The 17,402-nt window shown below is 33.0% G+C and overlaps 1 protein-coding gene across 1 annotated transcript in view; it reads right to left on the bottom strand.

Moving 5' to 3' along the window:
• Nucleotides 1-17,402, bottom strand: part of CDH19 (cadherin 19) — a 90,665-nt gene that overhangs the window by 34,267 nt on the left and 38,996 nt on the right. Inside the window, exons 4-8 of the mRNA XM_045790244.2 lie at nt 15,558-15,677; nt 14,046-14,210; nt 8,466-8,647; nt 7,654-7,907; nt 3,520-3,641 (exon numbers count right to left, since the gene is read on the bottom strand). Of these exons, the coding sequence (XP_045646200.1) occupies nt 3,520-3,641; nt 7,654-7,907; nt 8,466-8,647; nt 14,046-14,210; nt 15,558-15,677 (843 nt within the window). The remainder of the gene's footprint in view (nt 1-3,519; nt 3,642-7,653; nt 7,908-8,465; nt 8,648-14,045; nt 14,211-15,557; nt 15,678-17,402) is intronic.

Raw genomic sequence — 17,402 nt, 5'->3', positions numbered from 1 at the left:
TCAAGCAGACTCTCCAGTGAGTGTGAGTCCCAATCAGGGCTTGAGTCCATGACCCATGAGATCATGACCTGAGCCAAAATCACAAGTCAGATGCTTAACTGACTGAGCCACCCAGGCACCCCTAAAAAAAACATGGTTTTAACATATTTCTGCACAATAGGATGCTGTTCTTCAAAATCTATTAAAAAAAATTAATCATCTCCTAAACTCCCCTTCACTGACTATAACATCACCAGCCACATGTGCTTTCATCAACAAATGAACATGGACAAAGCAACAGCAACAGGTGATGAGCACACCTCAGGGCACAGTCAGAACAAGTATCCAAGGAGAATTTGGCTAACATACTCATAGAGAGTATCAACTGTTTGGCCCCGAGGAGGTCATATAACAAGAACTAATTTAAACCTTACATTTGAGTCAGTAATTGAAATAACTTTGTAATTACACTTTATTTTTTAAGAGTAAAAAAAGAAATATGAAACTTGGTTAAGATTATTGTGCATATCTCTAAATCAGAAAACACTGAAAACAAGTATCATTTCTCACACTCTCAGTAAGAAACATTGTGGCATAGCATGGCATAGGATTAAGACAGGCTTTGGAATCAGATATAATTGTGATCAATCCCTGGTTTCATAATTCAGGAGTTGGGCAAATAAACTGCATAATTTTCAGATTCATCTTCTCTGAAACAGGAATAATGTTTGCTTCAAATTTTTATTAATGGCTATAAAAATGCTATTAACTGTAGAATTTTACACAAAGTATATATGCATATATATACTTTTATAAACATATATTTATTTATATGTAATAAAAGTAATCTATTTAATAAAATGTAATTCCTGAAAGCTCACCTTGCAAAAATACATATTTTATAAACAAATATCTAAAAATACAAGAAGTGACAAAGCCAGAATTTTTTTTCCTTGTGAATCACAAATGGCACGCAGTTTTTACTGTCGTTCTTATATTTTTATTTTCCTCAATATATACACCATTATAATACCTATGGTCTTTAGTGCAAACCTATGTAGTAAGTAATATTGTAAACTACGAATTGAAACAGTTCTATTGCCTGAGTACTATATGGTTGCACACCCACTCACATATGTAAGTACATTATAGAGAACATTTGGAGCCACTGTTTTCCTTAAGAAGGTGAAACCTATAGATCAACTGGTACAGAGCAATAGTTTAGTAAGATCTCAGGTCCCATCTGATTATTTCTGTCGTGCTGTTTACTGAATCTTTGGGTATCACCTCTGAACACAGTATGTAGGTGAGATAATTAAACTGATTAGATAACATACATTGTAATATAAATGCAAACATATATACATATGTCCCATTAATAATTTTTTGGGACAGCAGCTATCTTGCAACCCAGAGATTTGTGTGACTGTTTTTATTTCATTTTGTGATGGTACAATTTACTTCCACTGTCTTAAAAAAGGGCAGGGTCAACACAAAAACACTTTAAACAATGTCTCTCTAGAGAACTTCATGAAACCTTTTGATAAAAAGTAATTATGTAATTAATGGGATTCGGGTATAATTGGCTTATCTCACCAACTTTTCATACCAATCACTCATTCATCCTTTTCTCTATTCATTTATAAAATATTAGAATGCTTTTTGTCTCAGAATACACATAACACATTTTGAAGATTCTGCTTTCTTATACCTCATATTGTAGCCTTTCTAATTTAACAAAAAGTGATATATTCTTACAAAAAAAATCTTTCCCTTGTATATAAAATAAGCTTACAGTTTATATACATTTATTAAAACATACTCTTGTAATAGCTAAAAAACCATTTTATAGGGAAACACATTTTTCAAAGATGTCAACCCTTCCCTTGAATTGATTCGAAGTCTTTTTCTGAACAGTTTTGTAAATAGTGATATTATAAATAATTTGTTCTCAGAAAACCCAAAGAATAAAAGCTTCTTGCTTTTAGCAGAAGCATCTTTGTGTTTTCTGACACCAAGAGCCTTGGCATTTCTTCTGTTGCAGCCCACATTTATTCCCTGTAACATTTGTTCCTCAGTCTTTGTTGTTAAGTTAAATGGAAAATTCAAAACCCAGACTGGGTCCTCCTGCAGTGTTTCCATAGAGCTATTCAGTGCATGACAAAAAAATATGCAAGAGATGCTTTCCACTCCACCATATTCCCCAGCCACTGCTCAATAAGTAAGGAATAAGATATATGTTTAACGGTTTCAAAAAAAGCCAGAAAAGTAAACAAGATTATTAAAATTTACACAAAATCAGTTATAAAGGATGCATTCCATAACATTTCACATTCACAAATTTAATTATTTACTGAACTATAATAAACCTAGCAATTAAATAAAGGGGATGATCTTGATAATCTTTTATATTGTGTTATATCTATTCCTTTGGGCTTAAATTAATTAATATGGTTGACTTAATTCCAAATTAATTGATAATTTTGAAGACACTATCCAAGTAGTGAATTAGGATGATTTTTATCTACTTTTTACAACCTGAAAATGCAATCATCTTCCTATCTCTGGAAACAAAAAACGAAAACCAAAAAATAAAAAACAAAAATAAGAACACACAACAACGACAACAACTGGTCCCCACTGATTACTGAATATGTGACTATTAGCACAGCTTCCAATATGAGCTTGATTTGAAAATGTCTGACTATGATTACTGTTTGTGATGTACCAATGAATGTTTGCTGTTTGAATCCTTCATTTTTTCCCCATAATTTCATTGAAATATGATCATTTTTAAATGTCTAAAGTTTTAAAAGGCAGTGTTGGAGTGTTACCCTGTCCCTAATGTCCAAGAGTATATAGCTAACATTTTGTTCCAGAAATAGAAGAAGGCACAGGCATTCTGTGTTTTATTTCTAGAATAGTCCTGTCATGAACTAATACAGTCAGTCTAAACTGATTATGGCTAAATGGTATGACATTACTAGTCAATTTTAAATTACGTTAAATTTAAATTTTTAATTCCCACTCATTAGGTTTACTACTCTTTGGATAGTACTAAAAGAATGTGTAACATTAATTAAACATTTCTTTAAATTAAAATTTTTCTTTAAGGGAAATATTCCTATGAAATAAATATTATAACTTTTTTCTACCTATACGTATTTTTTAAGGGTCAATTTTTTTGGGGGGGGTAATGTACATAAGACTTTCTTGTTACATTAAACTCATAACTTAAAAGAGAACCCATAGAAAATATATATTAAATATATCTCAGTTAAACATCTTGCAAAATTTATATTCAATTTGTCATGATAAAAGGTCTTAAAGTATTTAGTGGTAAGTATATAAATAAGCTATAATAGGAATGAACAGACATTGGTAATCTAAAATAATAAAATACACCTATATGAATTGACATATATATTATTTAACTCCAATTCCAACAAAATGTAAGCTACCTTCTTCCCCTACATTTGGAGATTACTGAATGGTTTAAATATATGCTGAACCAATGTGTGGTCCTAAATGAGTACTTACATTCTTCTGTAGCTATAATACTTAGGTTGTACCAAGCACTAATCTCTCGATCAAGAGGGTTAGTTGTGATGATTGTGCCATTGTCATCAATACTGAACACTCTGCTTCTGGTCATAGAATACCTGCACCAAAAAAAAAAAAAAAGGCATTTATAAATTTTATTATTTTGTCCGTATAACTGTGATATATAAAACCTTTTTGAGGCAATTAGACAAGTTAAATGCATGCTCCATATAGCAAATGTAATGCTGAACAATTTTTAGAAAGGTGCATGCATATATTTAAGATTCAACTTGGTGAGGATTAAAGAGAAAAAAACTACACTAAAATGGCCTCAGATTTAAATTAACATATGCTGAATCTAAACACACGTAATTCATTCTCAATCCTAAAAGAAAATTTTAATAAGTGAATGATTTAGCTAAAAAGAAATGGTAAAATGTATTTGCAAAATTAAGAGAAGTACAAATAAATAGCAGTAAAAATTATTGCTTGTTAACTCTGTTTTTTCCTTTGAAGCAACGCAAAGCATATCTTCACCCTAAACTGCTGAGTCTCTTTCCTACACCATTTAGATGCTTGCTAAATCTGTGAATTATATTATAATTACCCAATTGCTGACATATGAGAAATGTTCGGTTTTGTTAAAGAAAATGCTTTGATAATATTTAATAAAAAGGAGAGATGTGTGTGTGTGTGTATATATATATATATATCCCCCAAAAGTAATGATAGTAGATGGAATATGCTGTTAGAACATGCATGGAAAGAAGCCAGATAATAAAATTCCCTCATGCAAAAGCCTGGAAAATGATCTCAAACTCCACAATGAAAGGAGCCTTTGAAGTACTCGCATGTCTTATCTGCTTGCAAATGATTAATAATAAAAATTAAAGAAGAGTAATAACTTGGGTTCAATGATGACTTCTCATTGCACGTATATTCCTGAAGACTTTGATGAGACATCAATGAGGTTTGCCATAATTATGTGGCAAGAGATGAGAATATTTTAATCTTGAATTGACAGGTCTCTAAAAATATCGCACTGATTTGTAGACTGGTGTTCAGGGGAGAATTAAAATAGAAATTACAGAAAATTAAGCTTTAGAGGAATTTGGTTTTAACTCTACCCCATTTTAAACCTTTGTAAGCAATTTACTGACATATCCACAAATGGTCACATTTCCTACTTAAGAGATTTGTTGACAGAGAGCAACAGTAGTTTAACAGTTAATATTTTGTATAATATATCTAGAATATCCTGTTTCTATAATAAACCATTCCAAATAAAACCAATCAAATGTTTGACATAATTTTCAAATAAAAGTTTTTGAAAATTATGGCCTTGAGTCATCAGTAACATTCTAAATAATAGTCAATACACGCCACTTAGGAAAGATGTGTGCAATACATTTTAGAAAGAGCTTGAGCTAAAAAGCTTAAAATGTGATGTTTTGATGTCTGGTTCATTTTGGAATTCCTTTTTATGGAACTTTTCATTCCTACAAAATTCTGAATGAATACAATGTGACTGTGCACTGTTTTCCTACTGCCAACAGCTCTTGCCTGAATGATTAACAAATGGTTTTTCCATGCATGCTTCTCCGGATACCTGCCTGTGCCTCTTGTTCTTAATCCTCATATGCCTCTACTAAAGTACATTCCTATTTCATAGACGAAACAACTGAGACACGTGAGAGCCAACCCCATATACAAAAGCTGGCTTTTTCCAAGTACGCTGCAGATCCACTGGGTGTTTCAAGGATTTTTAAGTGCTTCCATTACAGCACAGATGAAAGATGTTCAAAGACAGCTCTTCCACAGGAGAACACCCCCAACACTCCCGAATACCCACAAAGCTCTTCCTGTTTCTCACACACATGACTACTCAGGTTATTCATCTTTTTATGTGAATGTTTGGTAATTTCATTGAAGGAATTTCAAGGAATTGGTCTGAATTCATGGGTTTGGAGTCATTCATAGTATTTTCCTATAATATTGTTTAATGTCTATGGGATCAAAAGTTATGATCCCTCTTTCATTTCAGATAATGTTAGCATTTGTCTATTCTTTTTTCCCCCTTGGTTGTCTTGCTCATGACTGATCAATTTCAGGTCTAATTACTGCATTCTTTATACCTGCACCCCATTTTTCTTAAACATTTACCACAGAGTTTATTAATTCACATCAAGGCATACTCTCTCACGCTTTTCTGCACTTAACAATGACAACAATGGCAAGAACAATTTGTTAAGCCGGTTTACCTCACCCAAGACTTGCTGAAATTGAGCCTAAGAATCTCCATACTTCAGAGAAATACCAGGTAATTCTTACACGGAAGGAAAAACTAAGTAATATGAGTTACTTGAATTACGTATAATGTAATTTTTTACTATGTGTTAATTGATTTCCCCCAAACAGGGAACACCCCTGTGGGCAAAATAAAATGCCTTTTAATTTCCTTTGGTTTTCATATGTTTTACCATGTAGTAATATTAAGGAAGATATACCACATTAAAACTCAAATTGAAATCATTTATCATTTGATTTGAAACATTTTTTAGATCTTTTGCATAAAAGACATTAAAAATATTCTTTTGATAGTCACTAACAAAAAATTTTAAAGTAGTTAATTTCATTATAAAGGTAAAAATTATTAGCTAAAATATTTTTGGTAGAAAATAAAGTAGGGGCGCCTGGATGGCTCAGTCGGTTAAGCATCTGCGTTTTGCTCAGGTCATGATCCCAGGGTCCTGGGATCAAGCCCCATGTCCCCTCCGTCCCAGCCCCATGTCCTGCTCTCTGCTCACCAGGGAGCCTGTTTCTCCCACTCCCCCTCCCTCTACCCTTCCCCCTGCCCCAGCTCAAGCTCTCTCTGTCAAATAAATAAAATCTTAAAAAAAAAGAAAGAAAAGAAAGTAAGTAACCACCAATAGTGATAATATAAAACAACCCCAGTTAATATCTGGGTGTGGCTCACTTATCTGACTCAAAGATAGGAAATACTTTTACTTGTCGTAAACATACAACTCTAGAAATTTTGTATTATTTTTAAATCACACCATGCTTTTAGCTATGTTCACAGTCATCACTGTCAAGCATTTATCATCCATTGCCTTAATTATACCACTACAGTTAGATATCTAAATTGTTTCCAACACTTTATTATTATAAATGATAATATAATAAACATCTTAATCCTTAAAGCATTTTTTTAGAATTATGTATTCTTTAGTATTCTCAAAAGAGCAATACATAGGTGAATAGATATACTACTTAAAAAAATCTAAATAATTCATTTACTGGGTTATAATTATATATGTAATACCACATATATTCTTATATTTATTACTAAAAGTAGTACTACTAAATAAGAACTGTATCTACATATTACAAGGCAATGTTTTATGATTAAAATTTACAGTGGTAAAGTGGGAGCATCGTCTGTCTCAAAAATCTAAAGAAGCTTCTTTGTATCATAGCTCCTACAAAGTGCAAAGCAGTAGTCAGCATCTTAATAACTACATGGAAGTTTGTAAAATTCTCAGAACTGTGAAGTGTGGAGAACAGATGAGTAAGAGAAGGTGGTGGAAGGAAATATAACAGATTTTGTTTTTATGTCTAACCAGGTCTAATGAAAATGAAAATATTATACCTGAAAATAACAGACTAGATTAATAGATAAGTATTGTTTAATTGCAACACAGAAACATATTTCTAACCGACTGAACTTATTTCATTTTCACTACTTTAAGTGGTATCCTGTGAAAGCTTTCTCGATTTTTGAATATTAATTAAGTAGTATTTAAATGGAGCACATTTTGGTCAGTTTTGCTTCTGACTCGGCATAATCAATGGTTTCTTCTCCCTCACCTACTTACCCCAATTAGTAGAGTTGATTTCACTGAATTTGAAATTTTGATTGTCTATTTATTGTACAACTGCAATTGCTTCTTTCACTACAATTTTATCAATAGTGAGCTCCCTGTTTTAACTGGTTTAAAATGTTGCAAATTTAATAAGTACCATAAAGAGGAATACAGATTTACCTTTCTTACATTTCTATGAAATTTTATTTTCAGGCTAGTTTGTATTCACTCATATATTAATACAAAGCTGGCCTCCCAAACATACCTGATAGGAGAATTCCTCTGATCTGGATCTGTGGCAGAGACCATGCCTACAAATGATCCATGTGGGCTTTCTTCAAAGATTTCAAATAGGTAATATGGAAGGAGGAAAACAGGAGGTTCATCTTCGTCTTCCACCTGGATCCTAATGAAAGTGGTGGAAGCTTCAACATGGTATTCCATGAGCTGCTCATCAACATGGCGGTTTTTAACAATTGCTCTAATACGATATTGGTTCTGGTGCTCAAAATCCACTTCCTACAAAGAAATACAGTGTACAGAAGAAGAAATGGCTTCAGTAACCCAAGACATTATTTAGAAAAAAAGTTTGGGCTATGAAGTCTCAGTTGCTTTGTAGTTAGATTTTGCTTCTTACGTACTTGGTTGGATCCCTCTGATATGATCATTAAGCAGCTGCACGGCAAAGCCCTGTAAGTGTTTTGTTATCTTCATCGGTTATGCAATGGTTTGGAATAACAGTTACATTTTTTTAGGATTAAAATTGTACTTGTCTGGGCATAAATATCCTATGGAATTGAGAATTAATTTCTTTTTATTTAAGATCTTTCCAAAACGTTTGTCCTCTAAAAGTCTTTTAAAAAAATAATAAAGAAAAAAACTGTTCTACAAATAATTTGAGACTCTGTAATAACTCTGTCTCATCTCTAAGTTCCTCTGCTCCCTAAATCATAAACCACAGGTTCTCATTTCAATTACTTAATGAAGCAATAACTAACTGGCTACACAAAATAATTGTATGTATTTCTGATTTGATTTTGTATTCTTCTGCAAAGTCAATATTGAAAATATATCTACCTTTTTTAATATAACTATTCCTTCTTGTGTCTCATTATTAGTAATTACGTCAAATGTTTGTGAATCATCTTCGATGCTATAATCCATTTCTGCATTCTCCCCAATGTCATTATCATATGCCATGATTTTTCCTATTGAAGTTCCAGCAGGTGCAGATTCAGAAACAGTCAAGCGGTATAAACCTTTAAAAACAAAATTCAAGATATTTCACAAAAATAATAAACGTAAGAAACTCCCAATTTTAGTACCCTTTTTTGTGGACTATGGGAAAACCCATACTCTCACTTTCTACCAGTTACTTTTTCTAAATCAATATCTACCCCTTATTTATTTTTGTAATCTGTATTTTGTATTTCCCTAATATCCTACTTGAGGACCTATTAATGTCTCTCAAATCTGGCTTAGGAAGTCTTAATACCAGTACATATAATTTTCAAATTTCTATTCATACAAATACTTTGTTGATATTTTTGGATTTTTTTATTATATCCTTCAACCATCCCAATTAAATTTGATAAAAATAGTTTTCAATTTCACTTAAGCATTCTCTGATATCTAAAGTTACTAGTGGGACACCTGGGTGTTTCAATCAGTTAAGCACCTGCTTATGTCATGATCCCAGGGTTCTGGGATCCAGGGCCGCATAGGGCTCCTTGCTCAGCAGGGATCCTGCTTCTCCCTCTGCCTGCCACTCCCCTGGTTGTGCGCTCTTGTTCTCTGTTCTCTCTGACAAATAATTAAATAAAATCTTTTAAAAAAAGTTACTAGTAAATATAAATTTGGATTAGAGATGGGAGAGAATAAAGCAAGTAAGTGAGCTGTAAGTGTAATAGTTTAATTTTTAGATTCTGAGCCTGAGTGTGTTGGCCATATTGGAAATGAGGGGGGGGGAGTGGATCCACAGGAGTTAGTGACTGGATGAAGTAAGAAAACCACGTTGGAGTCAGATGACCCCATTGTTTTGGATACATGAAAACAACGGCAGTTATATTTGAAATACACAGATGTAAATAAAAATAATTGAGATTTGTTTCCTTTATTTTTCAGAAGTAACCTGCATGAAACTGATAAAGAGTTAGCTATTTGTTAATTATTATTTATGGTTTATGTTAAGATGTGGGAAATAATCATATTTGTCAATATTCTAAAGAATGAAACTTGGGGGCCAAGGTGGCTCATTTGGTTAAGTGCTTTACTTTGGCTCAGGTCCTGATCTCAGGGTCCTGGGATCCAGTCCCGTGTTGGGTTCCCTGCTCAGCGAGGAGCCTGCTTCTCCCTCTGCTCCTCCCCCTGCTCATGTTCTCTCTCTCTCTCAAATAAATAAATTAAATCTTTAGGAAAAAAAGAACGAAACTTTGTAGAATTTAAGAAAGGAACACATAATCATTTTTTCTCTTAAAGAGATTATTGATTTCCTTAAGAATATAGCAAGTCACTTCATAGACTGCCTTGTGAGATTGTCCTTTCTTTTTTAACATGGGAGAAACGTTACTTAAAAGTTGCTGATATTTCTACTATTTTCAGGAAGTAACAGCTTAACTGTGCTGCACAAAGTGTTGTGGTTTTTTTTTTCCCATTGTGAGAAAATGCATATTTGAGAAAATATAATTTCAGGAAGAGGGAAGAGCAAGTCGAAAGACCACAAAACCAGTGGCTGGAGTTTTCCAGTGACAGAGAGTACGTCAACTGCCTGGTGTTGGTTTGTCCATGAAGAAGGGGTAGAATGCTACTACATGAACTCCCACAGGTAATGGAACAGGACTGGATGATGGCAAATTGTTTAGGACAATGGAGGTTATATTAAGGCCTGTGACTTCTTCTCTGAGTGACATGGTAAGACACTTAAGTGATATGATCTGACCTGCATTTCAACAAGATCAATAAAGTTGTGTTGGAAGTAGACCAAAGGAGAACAGAAGTGGAAGCAGAGAGACTAGATGGGAGCCTATGGCAATAATGGAGACAAATTAAGTGGGTAGCATGATCCAAGGTTGCAAATAAAATTGGTGAGAACTGTTCAGATTATGGATATTTTTAAAAGGTAGAGCCAATAAGATCTGCACAGGATTGAATTTTGAATGTGAGAGAAAGAACAGAGGGGAAGGTGACTTCAAAATCTTTAAACAAAGTAAGTTTCTATTATCAGGAGAGATTGTGTGTGTGTGTGTGTGAGAGAGAGAGAGAGAGTGTGTGTGTGTGTACATGTGCACGCTCATAGAATATTGAAAATAAGAGACTAGCAGGAATTGTGCAGAACTGATCATCAATTCAGTCTGAGTTAGAAATTAGAATTGACCTAGATTTCACCCAGTGTAATCTAAATTGGATTGTTTGAATTGAATTGAATCTGAATTGAATGGGTGAGATTTTGCACTGAGCAATGAAGGCTGGATTTGACAGTCTTTGAATGGGAAAAGCTGTAAAAAGAGGAGGCTTAAAGGAGGTGGCAGACATGATCAGGAACTCAAACACATGTCAAATTTAAATGTATATATCATATAAATGATGATATTGAGTAGACAGTTGGATATCCACATGTGTGTTTCATTGGAGAGGTTCATACTGGAAGTGACTATCTGGGAATTGTGTCAGCATAGAGGTGGAATTTAAAGTCTTGTATCCAGATGAGAGTATCAAGGAGTGAATGCAGATGGAAGAGAAATGAGGTCCTAAGGCTTGATAGCAGAACTACACCAAAGTTTACAGTATGTAGAGATGAAGATGAAGCAAGGAAGACTATTAAAAAGTGACCAGTGAGATAGAAGATAAAGTACATGAGAACGAAGTAATTCTGTCAAATTCTGCTGAAAAATCACACTATATTAGGACTGAGAATTGATTGGATTTAGTTGCACAAAGATTATTGATAGAATTGACCGATCAGTTTGGTGGAGTAGCGTGGATGAAACCCAACTGGAGTGGGCTCCAGAGAGTTTAAAAGACAGTAAATAGGTTGATGAGTTTGACAACACTTTAAAAATTCTTTTCTCTAAAAGAAAAGAAAAGAAAATGAAGCATGGTTAGCTAGATATGGAAGTGGAGTCAATAATGTATTTATTTATTTTTTTAAGATGAAAACAACAACAACCACACGTTTGAATGTTAATAGTAATTAACAGGCAGAGTGGATGCCCTTGATTGAGAGGTGAGGGGAGGTTGTGCATATCAGAGGAGATATGTATTAAATATTTAAAAGGAGAGGAGGCTAACGGGGTTACAATAGGGGAAGTAGTTTGAATAAGACTAAGGAGGTCAGCATGCTTCTGTTCTGGAAGAACAGTCAATACACATATTTTCACACGATTATGGTGTGGGATAGAAATAGAGAAAAGCATTTAAAAGAGTGAGGTAACTTAATGGTGCTAGAATCATGCTTATACATTCCTCCTATCATAATTGCTCATGATTCCTAAACTTGCTTATAAATTTATTTCTGCAGCTGAGACAGAATCCCCTGGGTGGGGGGGACTCCTAAGAAAATAATAATTTCTCCTAAGAATTTCAAAAGAAATTCCTTCTGAAGCACGCTGAGTGATTTAACTTGTATTTATAACTTAAATCATCAGAGCAGTTGGGGCCTATTCATGCTAAGGAGTAAAAAATACCCACACATATATGGTCAGTTATTTTATGGCAAAGGAGCTAAAAATATGCAATAGCAAAATATCAGTTTCTTTAATAAATGGTGTTGAAAAAACTGGACAAATGAATGCAAAAGAATGCAACAGAATTCAAAATGGATTAAAGACTTGAACTGAGACCTGAAACCATAAAACTCTTAGAAGAAAACACAGGCAGTAAAGCACCTTGACCTAGGGCTTGGTGATGATTTTTTTAATCTGACACCAAAAACAAAAGCAACAAAAGAAAAAAAATGAATGGACTATATCAAACTAAAAAGCTTCTACACAGCAAAGGAAACCATCAAAAGGATGAAAAGGCAACTTATTGAGTGGTAGGAAATATTTGCAAGTCATATATCTGATAAGGGACTAATATCCAAAATACATAGGAACTCAGAGAACTCAAAATCAAATAATAATAATAAAAATAATAGCAATATTAAAAATGGGCAGAAGATCTGAATAGATGTTTTTCCAAAGAAGGGATACAGATGGCTACAGATACATGAAACAATGCTCTATATCATTAATCATCAGGGAAAGGCAAATGAAAACCACAATGAAATATTATCTCATACCTGCCAGAATGGCTATTATTCAAAAGACCAGAAATAACAAGTGTTGGTGAGGACATGGAGAAAAGGGAACCCTTGTGAACTGTTTGTGGGAATGTAAATTGGTGCAGTCACTATGGAGAGCAGTATGGTGGCTTTTTGAAAAATTAAATATAGAACTACCTTATGATCCAGCAATTCCACTTCTGGGTATTCATCCAAAGAAAATGAAAACACTAATTAGAAAAGATACCTGCACTCCCATGTTCATTGCATTATTATTCACAATAGCCAAAATATGGAAACCACCTAAGTGTCCATCAATGGATGAGTGGATAAAAATATTAGGATACACACACACACACACACACACATACACACACACACATTACTTAGTCATAAAAAAGAATGAAATCTTGTCATTTGCAACAACATGGATGGAACTCAACGGCATGATGCTAAGTGAAATAAGAAAAAGACAAAGACCATATGACCTCTCTTATATGTGAAATATTATACAGATATTTTTCATATATATGAATCATAGGTGAATATAGAAATAGGTGAACTGTGTTTCTCTTTTTAGTTTTAATATATTGAATAAAAATAAATATAAAATTAAAAAAATAAAATATTATCATTTCAAATCATTACTGTCATAGGTAGAAAAGTGAGTCCCCCAAAATATATGTGTTCAAATATCTCAGAATCAATGAACATATTACATAAAGAGGCAAAACGGAATTAAGGTTGCAGGTGGAATTCATATCGGTAATCAGCTATCTTGAGATGCAGAGACTGTCTTGGTTTAACCAAGTGGGCCTGATCCAATCACATCAGTCCTTAAAAGTGAAGAAGAGGCATAAGTGTCGGTCAGAGAGATGACAGTGTGTGTAGGATTTGACACCTTTTGCTGTGTTTGAGGTGCGTGAGTTATATACAAGAATCAGAAAGATGCCTCAAGGAGCTAAAAATGTCCATCAGCTGACATCCATCAAGGAAACAGAGACCTTAATCCTACAGACATAAAGAACTGAATTTTGCCAACAACCAAATTCAAAGAAATGGATTCTCCCCAGGATCCTCGAGAAGGGAACACAGCCCTGCAGACACCTTGAATTTAATCTGGTGACACCTATAACAGATTTCATTAAGATAATGATTTGTTTAAGATGTGAAGTTTGTGGAAATTGTTACAGAAGCAATTGAAAGAAAACACATTACTCCTTCATTTGTATTTGACTTTTCACACTAATAAAAATAGTCACACAGAATAATTAAAGAAATTATTTTATATAATTTTAGTGCTGTTGCAGTGCTTTAGATGTAAACACTAACATCTGCATATATTTAACATACGTATAATTATGTTATAATGAAAATTCAGGATGTTTTCTACTTACTTTCCTTAAAGATAGGTTTATTGTCATTAACATCAGAAAGTTTAATTAATACGCTTGTTGTCCCAGACAGTGCTCCAGGCAGACCAATCATATCTTTGGCTTGAATAATTACCCAGTACTCATCTTGCAGTTCTCTATCCATTTTAGAAGATATTCTTATGACTCCTTTAAAAATGTAATAAAACTTAAATTATTTCACTATTAACCATGATATCCTCCTAGTTAATTTCTTAAGAATTCAATCATATAATCATTCTTTCGACACACTCAAACCACTACAATATGCTAGACATTGTCCTGAAGAAATAACAATAATAATAATAATAATAATAATAATAATAATAAACACCAACTCTGCCTGGAGTTTAGCACAGTCATCATATACTAAGAACATAAGTAGACCCTTAATAAAATAACTATATTAATATAATCTGCAGGTAGAAAAGAGGAATATCTTATTTTTACCTCAAATTATTTTCTGCTATCTTCTCTAACATATTTGTGTGCTACAGTTAACTTTTCCCTTAAATTTGAAATAAGTGAATTATGAATAAATGTGGAAATTACAACACCAAATTTATGCAAAAAAATATTGTGCACCTGTGATGTTAAAGTCTATTTGAAGTCATGATATGTGAAGAAAGGTTTTTTTTTTGACTGACAGTTATTCATAATCTACCAATAGAGATAAATATATACACAGATTTTCAAACTCACGATGGACCATAATAAATGTAATAAATATCAACTTTCCATAAAATTATTCAGTGAAAAAGTAATTATCACTGCAAAAAAGAAAACTAGGAAAAATTTAAGGTGGTGCATAGGACAAGGGGATGCTGACCTAAAGATTTTGGGAACACTAACATGAAGAAAGAGAATGGCCAGTACTCAAATACGTTTGGGGAAAAGTGTTCATTGAAAAATTGTGAGACCCGTAAAAACAAAAAAGGATAAATTGGATCATACTGTGATGGCATTTTAATTGTGGACTAAAGTGTTTTACAAGTATAATCTTTTATATGAATCACTGTAGAAACTGTGACTATATTAGACACTGCTAGTATCCCTATGTTTGACACTGGAGAGGATTGAGTGTGGAGGTGTATCTCATGTGATTTTCGTTTGCATTTCCATGACTAGTGAGGTTCATCATTTTTAATATGCTTACAGGCTTTTTTAATATCAAATTTTAGTCAATTGTTTTACATGTCTTTCAGCATAGTTTTAAATTGTTTTTTTTTTCTTTTTCTAACTGATTTGTCTTAATCTTTACATATGTTGTATACCTTATACACAAATGATTTGTGGTACAGAGTTGGAAAATTCAACTCTGAGAGTTAGAAAAATCAGCTAAAAGCCTAAAAAGAATTGAATGTTTAAAATTACAACCCATTTATTTATTGAAACATCAGATCTACTGTACAGCATGTTTATAAGCAGATGATTTTTGCTCTGACATTTGCCTACTTAGAATCCTGTTGAATTGCACTTTATTTCACTCAGAAATACCTGTTGTTGGTTCAATGGAGAAATATGGTTGGCCTTGTAGTAAACTGTACAGGAGACGAGCATTATTGCCACTTGAAGGGTCATCAGCATCACTTGCTGTCACCTGGATGACGAATGTTCCTGAAGAAAATATAAATAGTAACAAGAATGTAAGACTGTGGTATTATTGAACAATGCATTCAGTTCTATACAGCATTCTCTCTTTAGCAAGATGATGATATACAATAAAAGACAAGCCCTCCTTACTCAGAATTATAAAACTAGTATCATTCTGTATAAACAAGAGAATATAGCCTCATGCAAAACAGCCCTAATTCCTATATGCAATGTAGAATTTTAAACATGTAGTTCTATGCCGTAATGAATGTAACTATTAAATGATCCATGACAAGATCCATTCAGGATCTTTCAAAGGTGTATTATTAGTGGAAGAATCAAAAGGGAATTGGAAGCAGTTTACTTTAAAAATCATATTGTGACCTATAACTCAAAAAAGTCACAGAATGTTGATAAAATACTAACAAAAATTATTGATGTGCTTGAATTAGTATCAAGTTGAGGAAGGGCATAATTATCTTCCCTGTTTAATTCCCTTCTATAAAAAACTTACTTTGAAGAATTCTTTTTTTTTTAAGTACAAAGCAAAATCTACCAGATATTGATAACGTAAAGTGTTCTCATTAAAATTAAGTAACAATCAATAAAACACAATGTAAGCATTTGTACATTTAAGCTCCATTCTTAAATTATATATATATATATCTTTAAAATTATTGAGCTTTTTAATCATCTTTATGTAAACATGGAATAGCATTTTGGGTCTTGTTGGAAATCTGCATTTATTGAAACATTATGTTCTGTGTCAACAAGAATGGCAACATGAACATCACAGAATCAAATAGCCTATGTGATTTTCTTTACAACCAGCATCATTAATATTTTCATTACAATCTAATTTTATAAACTAAGACACTCTAAGAGGAAGCCCTTCTAGTCTTCTGTAGTAAAATTGTTGAAACTCTTGCCGTGGCCCTTAAATGTATGTGATATTTGCTCTTTTGTCTTAGTATTTTGCTAGTTGCTTAACACTTGTTGTATACTGTACAACCACACAAAATGTGAACACCTTAGTTTCAAGTGTTTTACAGTACATTCCTTCCATTTGTGACAACATGGACCTTAAGGACGGTATGCTAAGCCAGATAAGGCAAACAGAGAAAGACAAAGATATTATTTATATGTGGAATCTAGAAAAGCTGAGCTCATAAAAACAGAGGGTAAACTGCTGGTTAACAGGGGTTTAGGGTGGGAGAATTAAGTAAATGTTGATCAAAACCTAGAAAACTGCAGTTAGAAAATTAATAAGTTCTGGAGAGCTAATGAGCAGCATGGTAATTACAGTTTACAATATTATATTGCATATTTCAAAGTCGCTAAGAGACTTGATCTTAAATGGTCTCCCCCCACCCACACACACAAAAGATAATTATATGAGGTGATGAAGATGCCAGCGAATGCCAAGGTGGTAACTATATATTACAATATATAAATGTATCAAATCAAATTATAGTAGACCTTAAACTTACACAATGTTGTATGTTGATTATATCTCAATAAAATAAATCAATAAATAATCAGCAAACAATAAAAGCCATTTATGTAGTAATTATAAGGAGTTATTCCAAGAAAAGGATTCTTAGGGACATCAATTCAGTTTGTACTGGGCAAGACTTGTTTTTTTAACTACCTTCTGTGCACACATCCATTTACTTTTTCTACATTTCCTATGTCTCCATTTCATTTCTTTCCCTAGATTCCAGAACTAGACTACCTGTATCTAGCTTC

The sequence above is a fragment of the Ursus americanus genome, chromosome 19 (assembly GCF_024610735.1).
Source record: "Ursus americanus isolate L20-20 chromosome 19, mUrsAme1.1.p, whole genome shotgun sequence".
Lineage (NCBI taxonomy): Eukaryota > Metazoa > Chordata > Mammalia > Carnivora > Ursidae > Ursus > Ursus americanus.
Note: the sequence above shows the minus strand (reverse complement) of the source record. Positions and strands in the feature narration are given on the sequence as shown.